Below are 25,084 nucleotides of genomic sequence, written 5' to 3'. Positions count from 1 at the left end.
AAGACGCTGTTGTTTTAGCTGTTTCCTTAGAAAACCATTCTGTGACCTGAATGTTGTGTAATAAACGTACGCTAAGACGTTGAGTTGTGTCTTCACGTTCACGCTGCCGTGGTGACTGCCCTGATGGCACTGGGTGCCTTCCCAGGAGAGTGAGCTTTCAGACTCGCAGGTCAGTCAGGCACACGGGTTGCACCAGTAGTGTGACCTTGGACACACGGATCAGCCCCCTTGTTTCTCTGTTTCTCGTCTGTAAAACACAAGTAATTACTTTGTGTTGGTGTGAGAATTTTGAGTTCACACGTACATAGCTCATAGTGTGATATATGGTATACTCTTAATTATAGATTCTAGAATCTGTACGTCTGTCATTCAGCTGCTATTAAAAGTCATTGATTCTAGCTTTAATTTTTTTTTTTAATGCAATGCTGTCTTTTATTAACTCCCTTTCTTGAGCCTTTTTCAAGCCTTGGGATTTGTTTTTCTGTAATGTCTTTCTGGAAGCTTCCCCACTCATGAGGGAGACATGCTTTTGAATAATGTAGGAAGCCAGTGGAGCTCAGATTGGTTTGTGTGTCCCAGTCAGGTTGCTATTTTGATTGAATTTTGGCAGGTGGGGCATTTTCTGCCCCTTTGAAAGCAAAATTTTAAAAAGTTTCATTTTTAATCAAGATTGCCATCAATGATTTTGCATTTTTGAACTCATTTTTATTGAATTCATTTTATTTTCACAGTCTCATGGTTTAATAATTGGAGTCAACAGATTGCTTTACTTAGAGTGGCAAATAAATGCTTGTGACATTGCATTATTTTTAGGTCTTGTTCCTCCTAATACTGATTCTTTTAATAAACTCCATCTTTTCAGCCTAGAAACTTGCTGGCAAATGTGCTTTAAAAAAACAAGGCTACACATCAAGACACACATCCAGGGTGCTGTAGGCTTTTGTTAAATTATTGAGTTTAGAAGGATTTTTGCTTTGTTTTGTTTTGGTTTTGCATTTACTCTTTTTTTCTATAGTATTTTTCATAAGAAGACAGCTACTATTTTCTGCTTTTGAAAATTTGACAGGTTTATAGATAGTAAACGACAGAGAACATAATCTGAAAAAATAATTGTGGAACAAACCGTCAAATGGCTATCACCTCCTCACCTGAAAATAGAATGTGCGAAAATAACTGACACAGGAGCAGCTGAGGGTCATGACTGGCTGGGCGCTCCTGGCCTGTCTGTCGGGTCTGCCTGACCCGCGAGCACGGGGGCGCCGGGACCACGGAGGGCAGACCTGCTCCCCAAAGGAGGTTACTCGGCACCCCTTGCTCAGGGTGGGGTGTGGCTTTCTTGAGTGGGCCGTGCGTCCTAAAGACATTGTGGAAGCACTGTCTTTGCTGTGTCTCCAGGTCGGATCCGCACGCGACGGCAGAGCTCCGGGAGCGCCACCAACGTCGCCGCCACGCCCTCCGACAGTCGGGGCCGCAGCCGCGCCAAAGTGGTTTCACAGTCCCAGCGTAAGACGTGTTTTTTGCTCTCTGTTTTCTTAGTTTGATCCAACAGCCATCCTGCAGTTGAAAAGCTGATGGGATTCCCATCGACTTGAGGGAAAACCCATGTGTGGGGCTCTGAACGCCCTGGGCTGCGCCGCGCTCTGCCGCTGGGAGCCCAGGGTTCAGAGCAGAGCTAGCGAGCGGTCCTGTTGCACTCTGTCCAGTCGTGCCCAGTTCAGCCATCAGCAGCTCTCTGGCACCTGCTGCGTGAACATCTGTGTTCTGCCCTTCCTCCTCGCCAGTGTGGCCCTTGCGCAGCAGCCCTCCTTCCCGCCACTGCTTCTCTACACATGTTGTCCCTTGGTTTGTCACTGTGGGCCGTGTGAGCAGCCAGGGACACAGATGCATCCAGGTCACTCTCAGGTCACCTGGTGTCTCATGTCCCCACTACACAGGGCTGTGTGACCTTGGGGCCCCTGCTTCCTTTCTCTTTGTGGTGGGGAGAGCTGGGGGTCAAGGTTCCCCCATGTGAGGCCACCTGGCGGAGGAGGACTCCGCTTCCCTGGAGCCAGCTGTCTACGGCCGGCCCTTAGGTGCCCGCTGAGACGTCTAGAATGCCTGAGTTTGGTTCTTCTCCGTGTCCCCCTGGTAACTCTCATCTTCACAAGCTCCAGCCTTTCCAGAAGGAAAGTGCCAGGCCTGTCATCTTGCTGTGTGGCTGCAGAGCCCAGGCGTGTCTGACGCAGAGGCCGGTGCCTTCAGTATGCTGCTGGGTGACACAGCAGAGGCTGTGCCGGGAGAGTCCTGAGGCGCCCACCTTGGGAACACTGTCCCGGCTCCGGCTCTCCTGTGGCGCCTTGGTCATGCCCGGGGCCACAGTCATGGCTCGTGCACGTGAGTCAGGTCTCATCGCAAAGAAATTTTTCCTGACAAACAGTGTTCAAGACTCTGAATATGGGTCAGTATGTTGAAATTGAGTTGGGGAAAAAAGGGGTTTTTTTGACCTTGAGCTGTACGGGCTCATTTCCTTTCCTGGGGAGGGAGGATTGAGCAGAGTTTTACGTTTCTTTGTGTCTGCTCTTCATTGGCCTTGGCTTCAGCAGGCCCGCCCCGCGCTGGGTCCTCTGCTTAAGAGATGGTGAAACTACGGCTCTCCTGTGGTGGGGGTGATAGAGGCTTAATGTCTCAGTCTTACAAAAATAATGCACCTTGCCTCAGGGCTCCACCTTAAAAACTCCTCAGTTTCACTTTACTCACCAAATTCCACTCACAAGAAGGAGACAACAGCAGCAAATGATCAAGCCTGGACCTTAACCATATGCATGTACATTCAATATTGTTAAAAATTATTTTAATAGAAGGTAAATATGAATACATTTTTTTTTTTTACAAATGTTAGACATACTAGCATTCATAGTTCTAGTTTAACAGTAAGTAGATTTCATTACTGTTAGATTTAAGGCCCTTAACAGCTGGCCTTTTTTAAATGGTTGAGGATTTAAATATCTGAGAGCTGGCGTAAGACATTGAGATGAAACCCATTAGCAGCAGTCTTTCAGTCTGCTGGTGTTTCCTGAGCACCTCCTGCGCAGTGGGCACCGTCCCTGTGCCCAGAGCTGGAGGTGCCTGTCCTGCCATCCCTGCACCCACTGTGTCTGGCACGTGGGAGGCCCTCAGGTGTCTCACGGGCAGATCTGAAGTACGTGCTAGTACAGATGATGTGTACAAAGGTAGACCAGAAGGAGCACAACCTAGAAAAATAGTGCTTTTGCTAATGTGTTTGTGAACATAGACATTTGTGCTGTGTTGCATGCTGACCTTCTGTATTGTGTTATTGTCTCTTAATCCACTTTTTGCCTGTCCTTGGTCCGCTCTCGTAATCAAGGATCCAGATCTGCTAACCCTGCTGGTGGTAAGCCGTCTCGCTAATTGCCTTTTTTTTTTTTTTTTTAAGAGGCGGGGGGCATTCCCCCTCACCCCATGTTCCTTGCACAATATTAATTTCTCTCTTTATAATGAGCTTAGTTAACCTTTCTGCTTTTTTCCTGTATGTTCAAATTCTAGAGTTTGAAATGGATTTCTTTTCTCCTTTTATATAGCTTAATAGTTTACCTGTGCACTCATTTTATGGGCAAAATTAGTAGATTCTGAGACAGGTTCCTCATGGCAGTGTGTGCTGGTAATTCTTACAGTGAATTTCACTTAAATTGTAGTTCAGTCACTATAAATACTAATGTTTGTAAGTAGTCACCGAGTGATTCATTTGAATGATGGTGGGGTGTGTGTGTTTGTGTGTTTAATTTCCAGGTAAGTGTTATTTCAAAGGTTTTTACCTTTGGACCATTTCATCCTAGTACGTAATAATGTGCACTTGATGTGTGCGATTTTATTGCCTTCTCTACTTAGTGAGATGATCTCTCTAAATTAACGACTGCCATTTAAGTATATTGGTATAATCCTTAAAATTTCATTGCTTTCTTTTAAGAGAGAATTTTGTTCTACAAAAAAATGGTTGTATAGGTATCCAGCCTCTTAGCCATTTATAAAAATTACTAATCGTATTATTTCTTTTTAATTTCTAATTTTATTGCATACACCTCAGGGAATGTGTACTATATAATTTCCAGTTTTGTAGGTTTTTGAGATTTCCTTTGAGGCTTAGTCCACAGATGGTTTTGTAATATTCATGTGTGGAAATGTGAACAAAATGTGTATTCTGTTTGTTGGACTATACGTGTGTGTATGTAGGAGGTATGTTTATACATATCTGTATAATTTTGACAGCATGCTCTGTCAATTTCTAAGTAGTACAGAAATCTTTCACTAGTAATTAGACTTTCTGAGAGGTATATTAGTAATTCTGGCCTTTTCAGTTTCCCTCTGTATTTTTTTATCATTTTTATGTTTTATAGCTCAAAGCTGTGTTAGTTGGAGCATAAAGCTTCATGATTATTTTATCTGTAAGGACAGTTATTCTTTTATCAGTGTCAAATATCTTTTTTTTCCAGTACTCTATTCTATTTTGTTTTGTTTCATATGTTGTTTGTCTCTCATAAAGGTTTGTTGCCTTTGTGATTGTTTGGAAACTTGCTGTGGAACAGGGAGGCTTTGCTCAACCTGAGCCTGTTTTTTTGAATCAGAAATTTTGCATTTTTGTAGAATTCCACCAGTAATTTTAAAGTGTATAAAATATTTTTAATGATATTTTGATGTTCTTTTATGCTCCTATGTTTAAAAAAAATGACACTAATACTAACTAGAAAGCTATTTTTATATAAAATTCTCTTAGTACTTGATCCAAAGTAATGTATAAACTGGCTTCTGAAATTACTGTAATTTCTTCTTGGACTGACCTCCATCATGTAGTTTTGTTTTGCTTCATTTTTAGCTGGCAGCCGATCAAGTTCCCCAGGGAAATTGTTGGGAAGTGGTTACAGCGGCCTTGCTGGGGGCTCCTCAAGAGGCCCACCAGTGACACCCTCTTCTGAAAAACGAAGCAAGATTCCCAGGAGTCAGGGGTGTAGCCGGGAAACAAGCCCAAACCGAATAGGACTAGGTAAGGTTTCTCAAAGACTGAAACACGTTCCCCACATGATCATAATTTGGATTATAATCTAATGCTTTTGTCTGCTGTTGGAAATTGAGATCTGTTTTTGAATTGGGGATGTCACTTTGTGTTAAAAAGACATTTCAGCCTTCTTTCTGCAGATCATGGCATGTTCAGTCTTCAGTCTTCAAACTGATGGGGAAGAATTACATCGGTGTGGGCTTTTACGTTTCAGGGTCATTTTGCAAACAATTAAAATTTGAGGGAACGGGCAGGATTGTATTCTTCACAGCTGGGACCGGTGTTTTTCATTTTTCTTCCACTAATTAGCACTAAATAGCCATTAACCTATATAAATTTTCAAAAGCAATTTGTAGGGTCCACATTTATTTTCATTTCGATTTTCTCTAACCTTATTGGTAAAACTTATGGTCAAAGATTATGTACAGTTACTTTTGACTTAATATTGTTCAAACAAAAGCATAGAACAGAGGAAACCTAGATACATGGAATATTTGCTCTGTGTTATAGTATTTAGTTTCTTTGTAATAGTATGTAGGATTATATGAATTATGCTCAGCAGTTCAACAGCCATTCATTAAAATTTCATTTGTATGCTACCTTTTAAATAAAAAAGTTAGAAGTCTTTTGAAATATATTATGAAAAATCTGTGTTCATACTTATATTTTCACCTGCTTTCAGTGTGCAATCAGAGTGCTGTATTCTTCAGTCCTGTTGGCCTGTCTTCCCCATTTACTCTTTCATCTCCTCAACAGCTCTTACCTGAGTGCCTACTACGACATGCTAGCCACATTGTTAGACCTTATGATGGGAGAGTAACCTCCACAGAGTTAACTTCTGACTTTGAAGAACTGGTGGGGGTGTTGCGTCTCAGGGGTGGAGCATGTGCTCAGCATGCACAGGGTCCTGGGTTCAATCCCCAGCACCTCCATTTAAAAAAAACATAAATAAATAAGCCTAATTACTGCCCCCCACAAAAAAAAAAAAAAAAACGCAGTGTAGTTGGAGAAGTAAAGATGTGAGACTGTCGACAGATTCTCTGGCAGGGATGGTGCTCTGGTACTGGAGGAAGGGAGCATCTCAGGGCCCTTGTCTGCCACAGTCCTCCCAGGTGTCCTGCTCGGGGAGCCTTCCCAGTGTAGGTCCTGTGTGGATGAGGTATGAGGTGGCCTTAGGTGGCGTGGGGAGATATGAGAAAAATGTCCTAGGGCAAAGAGGAGCCTGTGCAGAAGCGGTCAGGTCGGGGGAGCTGCTGGTCCACTTGATAGCGCAGGAAGCCCATCAGGGCAGTGTGGGAGGTGAGGGCAGAGCAGCTGGGGGTGCCCCGCTCATGGAGATCCTGGAAGGCTGCCTGAGCGACGAGAAGCCGGTGCTCCAGAGGTAGAATCAACAGAATTTGGTTTGACCAGCGTTTCCAAAGCAAGGGAGAGACGTGATCAGGCAGTGGTTTTGTTAATTCTGCACGATGCCAACTGTCTGCTGGCATTATGTAACGTGGTCCCTGAGCTCTGATGAGTTTATTTGGATCCGACAGTAGTGAGTAATGTGGATACAACCAGAAAAAATGTCATGACCGGAATATCTACACTTCAGATTTGATGCTGTAGCATGTGTGTGTTTGGACCTGGTTTTGTCTGGAAAATGCATTAGATTTCAGATGTAGGTTTGAGGTTTCAGCTGTCCTTTCCTATAGCTAATTGTTTAAATTTATAGGATGTTTCTTGGCAATCCAGATTAGTTTCATGCTTTAAAAAATTCTTTTCTATAGGATTTTAGTTTTATGTTTACTAAAGGTGCCATTTTATCTTCGTCTTGAAATTGGGAAGTAACCCACCCTTGGTTGTCTTACATAACCAGGACCTCGCAGCTGGTCGTCTCTGGTTTTAACGATGAAGTCTGCTGTGTGGGTGGTTGAAAAGACAGCATTTAATAAGCCTTTAAAAGAGGTACCATGGAATGTCCATCAGTAAGAAGCAGGTAGGAGCTGTTCCCTTCCAAAGAGTTCTTATTTGAAACATTATTTTGAAGAAGGTTGTTTCCTTGATGTTCATTAAGATGAGTTATGGGTGGCGCTGTGAGGTCATAGATACAGTTCTGATTAAAGAAGATACTAAATTCCTATACACTGTGAGGACACACATACACAGGTATAAAATACATATATATTAGTAAAGTACATCTTTCCACTTCTTCCTGCCAGGCATACTTGCATTTTTCTGTAACAGACTGTGTATTTCTCTTACTGTTTAGTATATACTGGCTATATACCTGTGTGTCTAAACATCTGGTTCATTGTATAGCAACTTTACATATAAATATTCAAGAAAAAGTAGGGGCATCTTTTGAGAACATTTTCTGTAATCCCCAAACCAATTAATAGTTTTAATCACAGCTAAACTAGGCTTGAAATTTGCACTGAGAATTAATTACTAGTTATCTGAAAATTATGTGTGGTTCAACTATGCCTTTTTTTTGTTTGAAATAATATTTTTTAACTAAATCTTTCCATCTCATCTGTGATAAAAAATGTCAGAGCTCTTCCTATTTAGCACTTAAGGTTTCTTGAGTAAAACAGAGGTAATTCCTGTTCGACATCCAGGAAACAATAAAACACTGCCATTGGGTGCTTTCCCAGCAGTTACCCCTTCATAAACTGTCCAACCAGAGAGAACAGCTGTGTACATGGCTTCATTCTGGGACTTGCGATGCAGTTACACGGATAGCTGACATCTGGGCAGTTTCTTTTTGGAAATTTGCCTTTGGTTCCCTTCTTCTCCCAACGCATCTGTTGAAAAGGCCATGAAGACATTAGGCTCTCTGCCCCTAAGCTTCTGTGGATATGTATTTAAAGTATTCTCAGGTTTACTGGTTAAAAATATTTTGCAAAAGAATTTAAAAAATCAATTTTAGCTGTTAAACTAGACAACTGTGTGCAAGACCAAAACGTGAAAATGTCTGGACTAGAGAGATGTCCCATGTCTTTAACTGCTGTGTGAGTTTTCATTCTTCTTCTTGTGCTCTGCTGCTGATGTGAGTTCTGGGAGGACCCTTCCTTAAAAGACAAGAGTCAGAATTTCCCTTAAAACACTATAAAGGTAGTGTTGCTCAAGAAATGAAAACCAGTGATGTTTTCAAGGCTTCCCTGTGTTCTGTGTAAGCCCAGGGCTCCAGGACTTACAGGAATGCGGTCTTTAAACAGTTCGAACGGCAGGTCTGTTTTTGCCGTGTCTTCCTCCTCTTACACCTTCTCCTTCATAACATATCCTCAGAGTGTTCGGTTTCAGCCCTCTGCAAAGGGACAGGTTGATTTGATTTGTTGTGTTTTAGTTTTGACCACCTGATTGATTAGTCTTTGTATACTTATTTTAAATCCTCCCTGTAGATGGGTCTTTGGAAATGTTGTAAGTGGGTATTTTTTTGTCTTGTATTTTAAATTATCCAACATTTAAATGTTGATATAACCACTAAATATACTTTAATGAAGCTTGGGACAATTAGAACTATAAACAATTATTTTTCTCTAGGTTTTCTTACTAGCCATATGCTAAAGGGGCCCTTCTGCACTAATGGGTGCATGACCTCTCCCTGAGTGAGACCCTAGGAGGGTAGATAGGATTTGTGATGGTTGTTATTTCAGATCATACCTGCTTAGTCCTTCTCGTGCTCTTTACTGTCCTCACAGAGCAAGCTCAGCTTGGGGAGACAGCAGAGATTTCCCATTCCTGCTACACGTGTGTAAATTTAAGGAAGAAAGGAGAGCTAGGTGCGGACCCAGAATAATTAGGCAAGAACTATAAGAAAATGGTCAACCAAGCATGTGCACATATGAAAACTATCAGGAGTATTTTTATTACTTATTGATCATTTGTTTTGTTTTTAAACTTTTTAAATTTTCATTTTGGAAAGATATTTTCATTTGGTATAGAAGTCTAGGCTGACAGTTTTTTTCTTTCAGTATTTAAAACATTATTCCACTGTATTCTTACTTGCATTGTTTCTGACAATCTGTTTGTCTTTGTTTCTCTACACGTGATGTGTGTACATCTTTCCCTCGTGTACTTTTGTTTGTTGGGGGGGTAATTAGGTTATGTATTTATTTACTTATTAAATGGAGGTGCTGAGGATGGAACCCAGGACCTCAGGCATGCTAAGCAGCGCTTGACCACTGAGCTGTACCTTCCCCCTGATTGTTTCGGAGTGGGCAGTGGAATAAGACAAGATTTTCACACATCTTTCAGCAAGGAGCTCAGAAGGACCTGCTTTTTTACTTTACCTCACAGTACCTTTCTTATTTAAATGCTGGGACCCTCTCTTTCTAACCTTCCTACATGGAGGCTCGGTGGCCGGACTGGTGAGTTAGTATGAGACAGGAGAGGGCACCTCCTAAGTGAGGTGTGGCATTGATCCTCTGAGGATACGTAGTACTGCTTTGTAGGTTTTGTAACTTTCTGTGTATTGATGGGGTCAGTGATACTTCCGGGTGTCTTGAGGGTTTGATTTCGCCCTCGTGGTAGGAGCTGTTGAGAACGCTATCAGGAATTGCTGATTAGGTCATCACTGCCACTTTGAGTGAAAGCTCAGTGCTTCCGTGTCACTCTAGCCAACGAAGGCGAATTGAGGGATTCCTAGAGAACTCCACACGAGGCTCTGCTTGGACTGACAGCTCAGGTGGCGTTCCTGCGCTTGACTCTGCCTTGCTTGCTAGTGCAGACCTAAGCATGCGGACGTTGCTTACGTCCCTTTAGGGTCAGATTCACCTCTGGCACTGAGCAGAGACCATAGGGGGTTGGTTGGATTTTACCTCCATATCCTTCTGTCAGGGAGTTTTAGGGTCTTGATTATGAGACGTTCTTGTTACAGTTTGACCATATAATAAATCTGCCTTTGCTCTGAAACCATAGGCTTTGCTCATTGCAATGTTTGTTTTTTACATCAGTGAATCAAGTCTGCTTTTTCCAAAATTTCTGAGAAAGACATTTCTCTCCAGTCCAGAATTAGTAGATCCTTATCAGTCCGCACGCTGCAGACCCTGGTGTAAGGCTGTTCTAGCGGGGGCCTTGTAGGGATGGCGGGCAGATCTTTTTTAGGTTCCCATAGAAAAAGCAGGGATGATTGTCAACACCAGTAAATAAAGGAACAGCAGCCCCGTTCCTGGTATCTGTTGGCTTAGATAATTGTGTTTGAAGCAGCCGCACACTTACTTGAAGTAGGAGGCAGTGTGGCTGTGTGAGTCCTAATTCTTTTTGTGAAGAGGGCCAGGCTGGGGGAAGTGACCTTCTAATTAGGTGAGTTCAGAGTTCAGTGACCAGAGCCTGTGTTCTGTTTTTTAACCCAAATTAAATTATCTAAGAACCCAGTGCATATGAAAATGACTGTGGTCTTTTATCCTCTTGTGGAGAAGTTTGCTAAAGCTGTAATAAACAGACCATCTCTAGAAGACTTTTATCTTGTATTTTCTGATGCTAGTTTGCTCTTTGGCAAGCTTCCTTTTTTTCATTTCTTAAATTTAGGTGTCATTTCACCTTCACACTAAAATTCACAGGTTGTGAGGGAGCATAATGGGGTTTTTATCCAAACTGCTCTTGTCACTGGCACGTGGTCAGTGAGGCCTCAGCCCGGATAGGTGTGGAGGGCGTCGTGGTTACATTAACGGAATGTGATGACGTTTTGTGAGTTTTTCTGTCTCCATTAAACTTGTTCACCTTCTCTGAAACCCCTCATGCTGCACATTAGCGCGGAGCAGCCGTATCCCTCGACCCAGCATGAGTCAGGGGTGCAGCCGCGATACCAGCCGTGAGAGCAGCCGCGATACCAGCCCTGCGCGGGGCTTCGCTCCGCTCGGTGAGTACGCGCAGGCGCCGCCCCCGCTAGAGCCCCGCCCCTGCGCGCCCCGCGCACCTGCGCACCTGTGCGCCCCCTGGCGGGACGGCCCGCTTCCCTTCTCCGCTGTCCCATGAGCCTCTTCTGCCTCCCTCTGCCCTAGTCGCCCTCCATTGTCCCCTCTGCATGCCTGAATTTTGGCAGTTCCAGTTTTACATGTTAGAGGGAAAAAGCACCAGTTCACTGACGGTCGTCACTTGGGACTGTGGCTCCAGGCAGCCCGCAGAGCTTGGCCAGAGACAGCGCTGCTGAAGAGTGGAGCTCTCCAGCCTCTAGCCTGCTCTTACTTTGACCGGTAGTCAGACTGTAGGCGATTCAGTTCAAAGAAACAAAAGGCAAAGCCATGGCAACATTAAGGAGACTTAACGGCTCAGTTTCAGGAGATAACTACCGGAGCAAGCAGATGGATGTGAGCTTGCCTTTGGTTAAACAAACCATTTCAGTGCTTTCTTTAAAGAAGTCTAAAAATGGCTTTTTGTTAAACTGCTTAGGTGTACAGCACAGGACAAAACTGTGACGCCCTCTGATAATTAATGAGATTCTCATTCTTCCTGGGCTCAGTAGGCCAGTTAATGTTTGTGACCTGCCATCCCAGGACTAAAACTTACAATGTTGGGTGGCCATGAGGTGTTGTAAGTGCTGAATCTCAGCTCACCAATTGGGTGCCGGCTGGGGCTGCTGGCGTGACATACCATCCCTTTTGGGTTTTCCTGCAGCCAGAATTCATATTTTTAACAATTTCTAATATTCAAGAAAAACAAGACAGAGAAACGTATCCTTTATGGAATATTGACGTTACCTTTTCTTTTTAGTTTTAATAGGCCTGCCTTTCTCTAAAATGTACATATAATAAACCTTTTTTTTGCAGATTATTAATGCTCAAAGACATCTGTCAACTGATAACTTTCACGGAAAGTTTTGTTTTTTCAGTAACTGTGTCCTAGTTCTTTGGCATATTAAGTGCTGGGCAGATGTGTATTTTCCTCATGATGAGCGTGGCTGGTAGGAATCATTTAATAATCCAAGTCTGTGTGTGAAACTGGGGCCTGGCTGCTCAGCTGTTGCTTGAACTCTGATTACTTCACTGGTCTCTCCAGTGTAAAAATGTCCCGATGGAAGAATAGAGGCCTGAGGCCTTGATGTTTGCCTCTCTCGCCTTGTAATGTCAAACCCTTCTCCCCAGGATCTACCAGTAATCAAAATCTAGACTGTGTTCTTCATGACCCGTTGTCCTGTATGAAGTTCTGGGAAAACGGGTAAATGAGCAGGAGCCTCTGGACAAGTCACTCGACTGGGTGGGAAGACACCTGTGTGAGACTTGACCAAATTAGCCCGGAGCCTCGGCAGGGCCGGGCCAGCTGCTGCACTGCACCTGAGGCCTTAGCTCAGAGCCCTCCAGATCAGGGCAGCAGACATGCTTCTCTTTTGAGTGAACTGGTGATTTTTCCTTTAAGTTAAGGCTGTGTATGTGTGCATCCTTGTTCACTATTTGACCTTCCAAATAGTACAAGTGAACAGTTAGTCTGTTTATGGCTATTTTGTCTCTTAGAGGCAGTTCACTGTTTTTATTTCATTCATGCACTGCTGTTTCTGTCATTGTCCTTGGAAGTGGCCTTTGCAGCCCAGCGTGTGGTCTGTGGACCAGGCATCTTGAGGGCCTCGTGGAACCCCTGGAACAGAGTCTTGGTGACAGCCCGAGCGTTGACATGTGTAATTGCTGCTACCGAGGCCGGAGGTGTGGATGCAGACATTTCCCTTCCCAGCAAAACCCCCATCAGCACGTGTCTTCGGTGTGGTCAGGGCAGGAGTTAGCACCTGCTCAGCTCAGTTTTCAGACCAGGCTTTTTTGTCTTTGGGGTTAAATCTGTTTGTAAAGCTTTGTCCAAAGAGAATGGCCACCGCACTCGCATTTTTGGTGCTGTTCCGAGCAGTCAGGAGGCCCACCACCCCGTGGCTTCCTTTCACCCTCCGGGTTGGGAAGCCTCATCCCTGTTCTACAGATGACAAAACTGAGATGGCAGGGCGGCCCATCCTCCCATCACGCCGTCAGTCACCCAGGGCTGACATCAAGGCTGTCTCATCCCCGCCTCACTTGTTCCTCCAAGACGTCTTGGACACCTCATGAGAGGCCTCACCGAGCTTGGGTGCAGAGCAGGTGCTCGACAATGGTCCTGAGTCGTGGCCTTGGGACCGGGGATCACAGAGACATCCCAGGAGGTCGTTGCCCCTTGGGGAGCTTCCCGGCCCCTCGGAGAATCAGAATTTTCCTTTCTTACTTTCTCAGTCACTTACTTCTCTTTCTCAACCCCGTATTAATCAGTGAGAGTTTATGCTAGCGCTCCCTTGAGTCAGTTTACATAGCCAACCTTCTCTTTTTAAAAGAAAAGGACTAGGCGTAATTATGTTTCACTGACTGTATATTGGGTTTAAGTTTGTATTTTTCTTAAAAAATTGTTTTGAGCCATTTTAATGGTGTGAATGCACATTTGAATGGTTATAGTGGTAACTTTTAGGTGAAATTAAGGGCTGTAAATCAGGTCTGGGTGTAAGTGGGTCCACCTTGGATTCCGTTGTTGGGTGTTTGCTTGAGAACGTGACATAGGACTCAGGGCAGGACAGGTTTGCTGTAGAATATTTGTTGAAACAGAACCAAAGGACGGACCTTATGAGGAACCTTCAGATCAGGTATTGCTTAAACGCTGCTTTTAGTTTACACTATCAGGATACAATACTGTTGTGCTTGTGCAGTAATTGAATAGTTGGCTGTTCAGTCTTAACAAAATATTTTACCAGTTTCCTTATTTAAGTGATTATTTTATAATATGTAGGTCTCAGAGCTTGCTGGTTTATTTTTGTGCACCTTGAGGAATTAGGAATTTTCTTTTCCTATTTTCTTTTCCTTTTGCATGCTGGTGAAGATTTGTCATTATTGACCAGCTAACCATTGCTGTTTAAAGCCACTTATTCCACAGCTATGCACGTTTCAGAAAGAGACATGAGCTTAAATAAACAACCGTGTGTATCAGAGTTTGTGCCGGGCCCGGTACTCTGGAGGGTGGGAAGAGCGGCATTGCCAGGTGTCAGTGCTGCAAAACCCCCGCCCTCTGACTTGACCACCACACTCTTTCCAAGTAATGATGGAAGCATGTTATCTTTGGGGCTTTCTCCCTGAGGGAAAGAAAAACCATACATTGTGAGGCACTCTGGTCAGTAAATTCCTGTTTTGAACCAAGTCTGTATTTCCTAATTATCTCTAGAAGTTACTCTCTTCTCCTGACGATGGAGTTTAGTCTGTATGTTCTTAGGTTGATGAATTAATGTGATTATGATGAGTACTTGCTGGTAAAAGAATATTCAGTGTCTCAGTGTAAATTGGAATTCACACTTAACCTTTACCCCCCGTTTGTTCTGTGCCCAGCACTGTTTTAAATGCTTAATGTATAATCTCTTCTAATTCTCCTTAACTCCTGAGAGGTGGGGGCTACAGGTGAGGAAGCGGAGACGCAGGAGTCTCTCCTCTGCCCAGAGGCCCATTTTGGTCAGGCCAGGACTTGCCCCAGTTGCACGGCGGGGCCGGTGCTCGTAGCCTGAGCACTGCAGGTGCCCGTGCACGGAGGCCGCGGACTGACTACAACTGGAGCCGCGGCAGGTACACAGCAAGGTCACTGATGAGGGACCCTCCCGTGGATCCCCATCCCTGTTCAGACAGCTTTACGAACATCCGCGCTCTCTCGGCCGCATGGTGGCATACCATCATGTACCAGCATCTTGCCAGCTGAGTGACAGGCCATCCTGCCTCCAGCCCATCCTGCCACCAGCCCTCCCCAAGGCTAAGCCGGCCCTGTGACCCCTGCTGGTCTCTGGGTTGCACATCCCCATCATGGCGTGACTGTCACTGGAGCCTGGGACCCTGAGGGCAGTGCCTTTGAGGCAGCCGTGGAGTCGGGATTGGCGTGTGCTGTCCATCAGTGTCCAACACCATTTCTCCTGGGGAGGAAACGCGGCCTTGCTGGCAGCAGCCATTCCCTCCAGGTGTGGCGTCTCCTGTCTGGTGCTCGTGTGTTAACCCTGTGGGTGTTGCCCTTCCTTTCACTGCAGCCTCTCGACGCCATTCCAGGTCCACTAGTGCCCTCCCCACCGCTGACTCTGCGGGGCAGCCAGGTGAACAGTGCTCCTGCATGACCGCCGCTCACCCCCGCGCAGTCCTGTCCCTGGCTCCCATGTGTTGGCCGCACTTGGCATGTGTGCACCCTGTCTGTCTCCCTGTGTGCTCCCACGTTTCACCTTGTTGAATGTTGATGCCTCTGTTTGTAGGCTGTAGGTGCTCTACCACCTGCTTAGCAACATCACCTCTCCAGTGTTCGTATTTATGTTGAACCAACAGAAAGATGGGGAAGCACTTCTTCCCTTCCTTTTCCCCCTCCCCGAGAAAAACAGCCCTGGTTGGCATCATGAGTGTCCCGTGGGGAGGTGGGGTGTGGGTGTCATCCAGCAGAGCCTGCCATCTCCGAAGTCTTTGCTCCCAACAAAGTGGGGTTTATTAATGCTAGTTACTAGGGTCAGGTTCTAGTCATTTGGAGGTACTGTTTTGTTACTAAATGTCCCAAATTATAGCGTACATAATTTCATATCTAAAACACTAAATGGATTATCCTGCAACTTTAATGGAAAAACAAATCATGGTTGGGATAATCAAGTCAGGCCAAAGGTCACCTTTGCAACCTGCAGATGGGAAGCTCTGTCTCAGCCCCACGTGAACATCACCAGGATTCCCTGGTTCTCCACAGGGCCCGAAGTCAGCACGCAGTGACGTCTCAGCTCTCCACGTCATGTTTTATCAGCTGAGTAAGGCCCAGACTGTTAATTCACAGATGTAGGTGGTAACAGCTACCAGTTTATTGAGTTAGTTTCTCTGTTCTGCCTCCAATGAAGCCACCTGTGCGTCTTATTACTGTGTATACTCCGTGAGTTTCCCCGAAGACACTGGCCGGCCATGTGTGTCCACCTCCTGGAGCACGAGTAGCACCAGAGCAGTGAGGGTGTGGAGCGCCCCCCATCTGGGAAAACAAAGACCCAGCAGATGCTTTCCCCTCAGATTTGAAGCCCACTTACCGATGACATGTACCACACGGTCTGCAGTCCCTGACTAGAAAGTAGAATCTTCACAGTATTCTTTTCATAGCTCTCTCAAGATCTTCTACCTCAAGTGTACTTTTTCTCCCTCTCCAAAGCTGTGTGCATCTGGAAAGCGTAGGATAATTGTTTTGTTCTTACAGTTTTAATTTTGTGTCTGAAAAATCAGTATTATCCCTGGAGCAAGAATTGCTGGCATGAGATCTTCTTTTTCTTCTTTCTTTTTTTTTTTTTTTTTTTAGGTTCTGTTTTTATTTAAGTTTATGCTGGGTGATTTTTAATGGCTTATAATGGAATTACTTTCATTCTGTTACTCATAAATCCCTTACTATCTACCCTTTTTTAATGGAAGAAAAGGTTGAACAAAGATCGTTTGTAAAACTATGTGCATAATAAATCTCAGATTTACAACTGCTTCCTATTTCAACTGATAATTTATATACATATAGATATAATTGTTTTGTGTACTTTGTAGTTTACATTGTGCATTAAATTACTTTTTAAACATGTACTGAAGATATTCAGTGTGACCAAGTGCATTAAAAAAGGGGATAGTACAACGTACAATTTTTGTTTATAAAAATTTGTGACTATATAACTTTTTTGATTAGCAGTGTTTAAAATGTTTCCCTTTCTGTGACACTGGAAGGTATAATGTTCCAAAACTGACATTTTAGAAACGCTAAATAACACTTTAGACACTTGAGAGTTCACCAGTTTGTAGGTTATGTTTTACTATATACCTAAAATTTTAGATACATCATTTTATAGGAAAGATCAATGCATGTAAAGCAGATACTAGCTTTTATTTCTAAACGGTTCTTTACTAGAATATGGCTAATAGAGAGTTTCCTTGTCCAAACAGTGTCTTACTTGTTAATGAAGAGAGAGCATTTTTTATCTTAACATTTGTCTTCCAAAGGTTTCTTGTACGTTAGCATTTTAAATAAGCATCTTTTACCAGTTATTAGTGTTGCACTTGTGACGTGTAGTTCACCCTGATTTCTCCTGTATGGTGTTAATCTCAGCACTTCTTAAGGAAGGCTGGTCGGCTCACTTAATGGGACTTTAAAAAGTTAGTCTTCACTGTCCATGATCGTTGACAAGCTTAGAATATTTGTCTGAACTGCTAAAATTTATTTGAAATTTCTTCATTCTGTCCATTTTGCTTACATGTATAAAGATTGTCATTTAAAAGTCCTTTGAGGGACTCAGGAAAAATTTATATTAATTAATATCTGAATGATTAATGTTTTGCATGAAGATGCTAACTTTTTATGATGAAGATTACGGATTTTTAATAAATTGATTTTTGAAAACCTTTGGTGACACATCATGATCAAGTACCTAAAATTAATTGAGCTTATAACATTTAAACAGTAGTGATACTAATGATTTGCAGAGATCAATTTAATGTATCTGTTTCAAGTTTTAACTCTTTACTATATTGTATTAGAACTCATTTAACAAACCATGAAGCTTTCTGTTTCATTTGACCAAACATCAGGGCCACTTGCCTCTGGAGAGAATGCCCAATAGATGAACAGAGACAACTCGTAGCCCAGTTCCCTGCGATAATAAGTCCCCTGCTCCCCGCCCCTCGCCCCCCAGTCTCCACACTTTTCACAAAGAAAACACCTTTAAAGAACTATTTCATTATCAGGATGCGCTATGAGTATTCAGTGTGATGCTGCCTGCCACGGGTAAACAGGTCAAGTACAGGTAAAACTAGAGGTCAAGTGTAGTTGAATTAAGATTGGCTCGAGGCAGTTCAGTGCCTCTGTCCAGCAGGTGGGCTGGGGCAGGAGCCATTGCAAAGAAATGAAAAATTCGAATTAAAATGACATATCTTCTGCTTTTGTTTTTTAAATAGACCGGTTTGGGTTTGGCCAGGCAGGAAGAGTTCCTAGTTCTGTGAACGCCCTGCGAGTTCTGAGCACGAGTACGGATCTGGAAGCTGCCGTTGCAGACGCTTTGGTAAGAGTCTCAAAGTATGTAGCCTCTTTGGATGACTCGCCTGCAATGTTCTGTCTTAACAGGAAGTTTCCTCCAACTCAGGTTATTAAATCATCCTTGACACTTTTTAAAGCTGTGTAAATATTGGGTAAATTTATATTATTAAGTCTTTCTTAAACTTTTATCTCTATGTATGTGAAAATTAGCCTTACAGAAATTACCCGCACCAGGTGTTTCTTCTGCGCTCCGGGTCAGGGAGGTTCTGATGTCACTGGGCTTCTTTTTTTCCTTTTTATCCATGTTTTGTCCAGCATTTCCTTCTTTCTCTTCACTGCTTACAGGCTTTGCTGGCACAGCCTGGACGTGTCATTGTGTGACGTTACGAAATAGAGGGTGTGGCTTGAAAATCTCGCATGATCCCATTACCCTCACTACTTGTTCGATATGATTTTATGCTGGTTTGTTTAAATGAGTCCTTAAATCATTGTTTGAGGAAACTTTCCCAGGTTTTAAGATGAACTCTTCGAGGGTATGAGTCCTGGAATTTGTTTTGGCATCATTATAAAGTAATCTCTAAAAAATCCATGTGAGTAGTCAGAGGTCCTTAAATTTGTGGTTATAGCAAAAAGTTCCTAGGAGACTTGCTTGTGATCAGATTGCTTCTTCAAGATGCATTTCAGCTGGTAGTAAGACAGCCTCTTGCATATTCTGGGTTCTGTGCTTAGCATTTAAAACAGACGTTCTTTGGAGCTGTCTGATCTCTGGTCTTGCTTGTACGGTTTTAAGATTTTTTTCTCTTCTGATTAAAAAGGCATGATAACATCCTCCTTTCAGACCCTGAGGTTTTAAATCCAGCCCTTTTTCGTCTGATCAAAATGTTACAGTCTGTGGCTGCAGTGACTGACCGTGACCCCTTCCTGGTTCTGTCTCACCTGTTCTTGCTGTCGGGTTTCTCTGACAGACATCCCTGAGCAGGCGGTTTTCCACTCTCCTGCTGTCTCCCCACGTGGGCAGCTGCCAGCTCTGCTCATCAGCCGCGTGTGTAGAAAGGCTCTTTTCTGGCAGGTGCTGGAGTTCGGGATAATTTCACTTCAGGGTCACGAGCTGGAGCAAAATTCTGTGAAATGGTTTTTCCTTCCAGGTGTCAGTGTTTAGAACTATTTCTTCCTTACTCTGAGCCCTTAGGAAGTGGAAGTCTGGGGGTAGACAGTGACAGTGCACAAGCCACGGTGGGACGGTGCTCCCTTCCCGGTTACGGCGGGGGGTCTCCCGGTTCTTTGGGGGCTGCCTTAGGGGCTGTGTTGCAGGAGACACAGTGGGACTCGAGGACTTCGGCTTCCTTGGCTTGGGCTCCCCTGAGCTCGGGCTGCCCTAACCCCTTCTGTCCAAACCGCTGGTGTCTGTGAGCCGCCCACCCCGAAGACAGCGTGCAGTCCTTGCTTCCCAGAAGGGGCATCCCGGGCAGTCTGTTGTAGGCGGGGCTGCAGAGCTCACGGTGACCATGGAGGTGGACTTCAGTGCCCTGGGGAGGGGTAGCACCGAGGTCTCGTAGGAGGTGCAGGCTGCAGGGCGTGCCCGTGGGAACGCTTCCTTTATTGCTCGCTCATGTGAATTGCTTGCTAACCTATGTTTTTGGTTTGCTAAGATATGTTTTGCTGTTTACTTTTGTTGCAAGAACAATCCCCACATATGCTTCTGACATAATTCTCTATGCTTTTTCCCCATCCTCCAATATTTTCCTGCCTACAGCTGTTAGGAGACTCCAGGAGCAAGGTACCAGTGCTTTAACTTTTGTTTTACAACCTTTTTTTTTCTGTTGTGAGTATATTTCCTTTAGGAGCTAGTAAAAAGCAACAAAAAATATAGCATAGTGTAGAAATTCTGTTCTGAATTGTGATTTTGTTGAAACTAGTGACACTTCTGTTAGTGTTGGAACCAGTCACCTCTCACATTTGTCCTGGTATTGTTTTTTTAATATCAATCCCTGCCCCTTTTCCCATTAGTGTTTCATTTTGTTTATTAACCTTGTTTGTGTCTATTTGTATATCATCATTATTTCATGAATGGATATATTCAGCATTTTTCTTGTTTTAGGACTCTAGTTGATGTGTAAGTAAGATGATCATATAATTTATCATCCTCACAAGGATACTTTTGAGAGTGAGAAGGTACTGTTAGTGACCCTGCTGGGACAGTAGGTACGCTGCGGAGCTGTCCTGAGTAAGCTGCGATGTGTGTACAAGCCACAGTCTTGGAAATTACATTTGCGTGGCTTGAACCAATAACTATTTATTTTCTCTTAGAGAAATCCTTCTTTATAGGTTTTACCTACTTGACATAGCTGTTGCTGTACTACCTAGGGGTCTCACCTACAGTTTTACATGCAGGGAAATGAGTGAAGCAAGGATCATAGTCCAGGGGGCCTATTTGTGCTGTAAAACTCTTAAGTCCTTAATAAAAACGGTTCACATAAGGTTAAGAAGCCTTTTACATAGGGCACTCTGCCACTACCGTAGCAGTTTTAGGCTCTGTTAAGGAAGGACACACATTCAGACAGACGTGCGCATGGGCCATGCTCAGCACCGTGGCCTGTGGCTGGGAAGGGCTGGTGGGCACACGTCCTTGCCGGGTTTGGCGCCAGGTCACTTGGCACATAATCCATGCAACCCTCACAACCAGCCCGTGAGAGGGGCTGTTTCATAACATCAGGGATGAAATGAAGCAGGAGGATCGGGAGGCTTTGGGTCTCCTGGCTGGTCTGTCTCACTGAGGAGTCCGCTGCACACTGTCCAGAGCCACCTCACCCTCCCTGCGGGTCACCCGTCACGGCCCTGCACCGCCGGATCTGCCACTTCGCCCCCCACCCCGTGTGCATGCTTGCGTGCCTGCGTGTGCCTCCTGCAGGTCTGTTGCTATCCCCCAGGGGTCTCACCTATCCATTCTCCCCCCTCGGGTCTGGCAGAAGAAGCCGGTGAGGAGGAGGTACGAGCCGTATGGGATGTACTCAGACGACGACGCTAACAGCGACGCCTCGAGCGTGTGCTCGGAGCGCTCATACGGCTCCAGGAACGGCGGCGTGCCCCACTACCTGCGGCAGACGGAGGACGTGGCCGAGGTGCTCAACCACTGTGCCAGTTCCAACTGGTCCGAGAGGAAGGAGGGGCTTCTGGGCCTGCAGAACCTGCTGAAGAGCCAGCGGACGCTGAGGTGAGACCCAAGCTGCCGGTTCCTGCCGGACGACCTCGCCAGCGACTCTGACGTGGTCCTGGCCTCTGGAGAACAGGGAGCATCTGGGAGGTGCTCTGCCACCTTTTAGGATTATGAAACATGTGATTCTCTTACGGTGCATGTCTGTCCAGTGAGTGTTACTGGAGAAATCTTGGGACAGTTTCCCATTTAGGTAAAAAACAAAGCAACTCTGTAGGTTGGTATAGGTCATGAGTAGATGCTAGTAGCTAGCACTGTTGGTCTGAAGTTTTTGATACCCGTATGCGTATCTGTAGCTTATAAATATGCAGAGTAAAGAGACACCGAAATGGAGGGCTCCAAAGTAGTAACAGTGTTATCTCTAGAACTGGTTGTTTTTGCTTTGTTCTTTGTATATTTCGTCAGTTTTCTAAAACCAGCATGTTATTACACATACCAGGAAAGTATGTATTCTTACCATATTTCAGCAGCTCGGAGGCACCATTGACACACCAGTATTTCATAACTAAGAAGAAAGGCTGCTTAGTGAACCATGACAGTACTAGTAAGTCATTGATTATCAGATGAATCTTAAAGTTACAGAGATGTTTGAAATGCAGTAAACTATACTCTTTGGGTAATTGTTTTTAAAGATACATTGTGAGGCTGGATGAGTGTGGCCGTGGGTGGGCTCTGTGCGTCACCGCGTTGCCCAGGCAGCCTGGCCCTGCTGCCCCCTGCACCTTAGCCCCCCGGTGATTCCACTCTGTGCCTGAGGGTGTCGTCACTCCTGGAACACAGGTCACTTCTGACGCTCTAGTGATCTGTCAGAAAACACCAAAGGTGGCTTACCATCATTACTCTTCGAGAACCTGCTTCATTCTGGTGGTCCCACTTTCTTGATTCTTAGCGTCCACCAAGTACCAGTTGAACAAGCTCTAGAAATCTATTGATTAGTATTGGTCTGATCTAAATTTCATCGTTTGTAATGTCAGAGGGTCGTTGAACCAGCTGTCTCTTGTGGATGAGGGGTGATGACTGGGGAAGAAGGTGACACTTTTTAACCAAGCCTCGAAGTGGAAGTGGGACTCAGGGGTTCAGCTGAGGACGAGGCAGCCAGGGCACCAGTACCAGGGTGTCTGCATCATCCTGGCTGCGGCTCCAGGGAGGAGGTGTTCGTCTTTCATCCAGTCCCTGGCCCTGTGTCTTGCTGGACTGGGTAGAGAGGCAGCAGAGGACTGGCTGTGGCAGGACTGAGGATAAAGTGCAGGTCTGTCTGGCCCCAGCCACGGGCAGTCCTGCTTTACCCCACTGCCTTTCAGCGTGGCCGTGGGAACTGACCTGAAATGACATGAGGGGTTTGGCTCGTGGCTTTGCCACGCCCACAGGTATGAACTTAGTAATCACTCTCTGAGGTTCATTTTAAAATGAGAGCAAAACTTTCATCTTATTTTATATTCCTCTTTAATTTCATCATGAATTAAAATTTAAATCGATCTTTTGTGAACAAAACTTTGATATAAAAGTTATATAAAGCTTGTGTACTTGACTGAAATAAAAGGATTTAAAGAAGCTGTAACTCATTTCAGTGTTGACTTATTAAATATTGAGTTTGTTTATTTCCATTTCATTTCCTCTAGTCGAGTAGAATTGAAAAGATTGTGTGAGATTTTCACCCGAATGTTTGCTGACCCTCACAGCAAGGTAAGGTTTGGGAACTGTGTGTCCTTATGACCCCCTGCATGTCCGTGTGAGCCGCGTCACATACTGCTTACGCGTGCGAGGTCATTCCCCCAGGGCAGCTGAAACCTTACAGGTCTAACGCCAATTTCAGCAATACTGTATGCTGCATCCTTTGAAAATGGAATTCTTAGAAACTTCAAATGTCTGTACAGCTTCAAGTTAAATAACGTGTTTCAAGTACAAGTTAGCATGGAGAGACCCAGATGTAGTCTTTCGTTCACTCAGCAGCTATTTTGGGTATCTCCTGTTAGCCAAACAGTGGGCTAGGTGCTAGAAAGTAGCAGTGTATTATAAGAGTTACAGTAGTGAAGAAAATAATCAAGGTTGTAATTTTTTTTGTATCCCATGTAGAGTTTGTCTCTGTAGGACAAGGTAGAAAAATGAAAGTATTCATAAAATGAATTTTTTGGGCAACCACATAGAATTGCGGCCTCTAAGAATTTGCTAGGCGATGCCCACACCTCCTAGGGCCAGGGGGAGCACTGAGCCTGAGGGCTGCCTGTCTGACAAGGGACCCCTGCTGAGGGAAGACACCCACAAGTGAGGGACGTGGCCCTTACTGGGGGCAGAACCCTTGGCAGAAGTTTACTTGGGATCTGGATTTTAAATAAATACCATTGTCATAGGGGAAACCTTTGGAGGCTATTAGATGGTTTTAGAGAAAGAAACCAGGAAAGTTAAAGGGTAGGTAAAGGGCAGAAACTAAACTATAGAAATTGAGAGAACCTTAAATCAGCATGAGCAAATCTTAAATGCCTGCCATAGTTTTCTGAGTAAAAATAGCCTTATCTGAGACCTGCTGGGAGAAGGAACCTGTGGTCGCCGGAAAGTGTGGCCGAGAACATGCTCTCCCTCATCCTGCCCTCTATTCCCGTAGGAGTTGTCCCCGAGCTGTCAGACCCACCCAGCACTTCCTGCACCCACTTGGGGCCTGCTGCTGGTGCTCGGGAGCCAGGAGAGTGAACGCAGGGCCCTGCTGGGGCAGCCGCTCTCCTCAGTATCCGTCTCAAGTTGTGTCTTAAAGTTCCTGTTACAACCCTTACAGCAACCTTAACAGTAGCAATATTAATAAAATTCAAGAAACGTAGCATTCAAGGGCCATGTAGATATCCAGAGATATAATTATCAAGATTTTCTCTAAGGTAGTGTTAAAACACAATCAGATTTTAAAGCATAAGATTTATAGCATAAGGGATATTAGACAGTTTTGGACATTGATGAAATTTCTATTACCTGTCACCTCTAGATTGCTGATTCAGACCCAGAATGTGAGGATAAAGAAGGAAATTTGTTTCCGTCAGAAGGCTCTTGTACAGTGAGTTTGGAGGTCTCAGTTTAGTAAATATTTGCTAGCTGCTTTTGAGCCAAGCCAGGAACCCCACAGCTGGTCATGGACTTTTTCCTGAGGTGTCTCCTGGGAGACTCCTGGTGCTTAATAGTTGCTGTGCTGGCACTGAGTAGCTTTGTGATGCTGGGTTGTCCCAGCGAAACAAGATGTGTTAACCAAGATAAGTGCTGCCACTTCTCCCTCTGAAGTCGGTTCAGGGCTGCCCACTGTGCACTGTGCTCCCCGCAGACAGCAGTGATGGGTACACAGCAGTGTGAGAGGAGTGTCTCCTGTCAGTGTCTATTCTAAGCCATAATCTTTTGTAAAGATTAGTATGGCTTTTATAGTATCTTTTTATAAGGATAATACTTTATAACATCTGAATTGGCATACATCATGGTAGGTGTAAATGCATCAAAAAGGAAAAGCCATATATACACAACTTGTTTTTCCCATCCTGTAATAGTATTTGTTGAACGCTAGATAATGAGCAATAATAGTATAGAATTATGGCTAAGTTTTAAAGAAAGAAAGACTGGCCTCCAGGAATAAACTAACATTTCAGCGAAGTTGATTTCTCTCTGTACTGAATTTTAAAGGCATGTAGGGGAGGGGAGCGTATTTTATCAGTCTGTAGCCTTTTCAGGTCTTTTTAAGAAACTGCATGAACGTGGTATGAATTCACTTTGGACTAACGTGGAATCTGTTTCCTTGCATGGCTGGTTTGCGGTGGAATTCACAACAGAGAGTAAGTCCCAGTCCTTTCTCCTTTATCTGTTTTCTTTTATGTGTCCTGTTGTTAACAGTGTTA

The 25,084-nt window shown here is 44.4% G+C and overlaps 1 protein-coding gene across 1 annotated transcript in view; it reads left to right on the top strand.

Moving 5' to 3' along the window:
• The window catches only part of CLASP1 (cytoplasmic linker associated protein 1), a 192,190-nt gene that overhangs the window by 118,608 nt on the left and 48,498 nt on the right, over positions 1 to 25,084 (top strand). Inside the window, exons 24-30 of the mRNA XM_064484683.1 lie at positions 1,396 to 1,503; positions 3,365 to 3,391; positions 4,868 to 5,035; positions 10,782 to 10,889; positions 17,935 to 18,038; positions 20,980 to 21,224; positions 22,844 to 22,907. Of these exons, the coding sequence (XP_064340753.1) occupies positions 1,396 to 1,503; positions 3,365 to 3,391; positions 4,868 to 5,035; positions 10,782 to 10,889; positions 17,935 to 18,038; positions 20,980 to 21,224; positions 22,844 to 22,907 (824 nt within the window). The remainder of the gene's footprint in view (positions 1 to 1,395; positions 1,504 to 3,364; positions 3,392 to 4,867; positions 5,036 to 10,781; positions 10,890 to 17,934; positions 18,039 to 20,979; positions 21,225 to 22,843; positions 22,908 to 25,084) is intronic.

The sequence above is a fragment of the Camelus dromedarius genome, chromosome 4 (assembly GCF_036321535.1).
Source record: "Camelus dromedarius isolate mCamDro1 chromosome 4, mCamDro1.pat, whole genome shotgun sequence".
NCBI lineage: Eukaryota > Metazoa > Chordata > Mammalia > Artiodactyla > Camelidae > Camelus > Camelus dromedarius.
The sequence above is the reverse complement of the archived record's forward strand: the minus strand, read 5'-3'. Positions and strand labels throughout refer to the sequence as shown.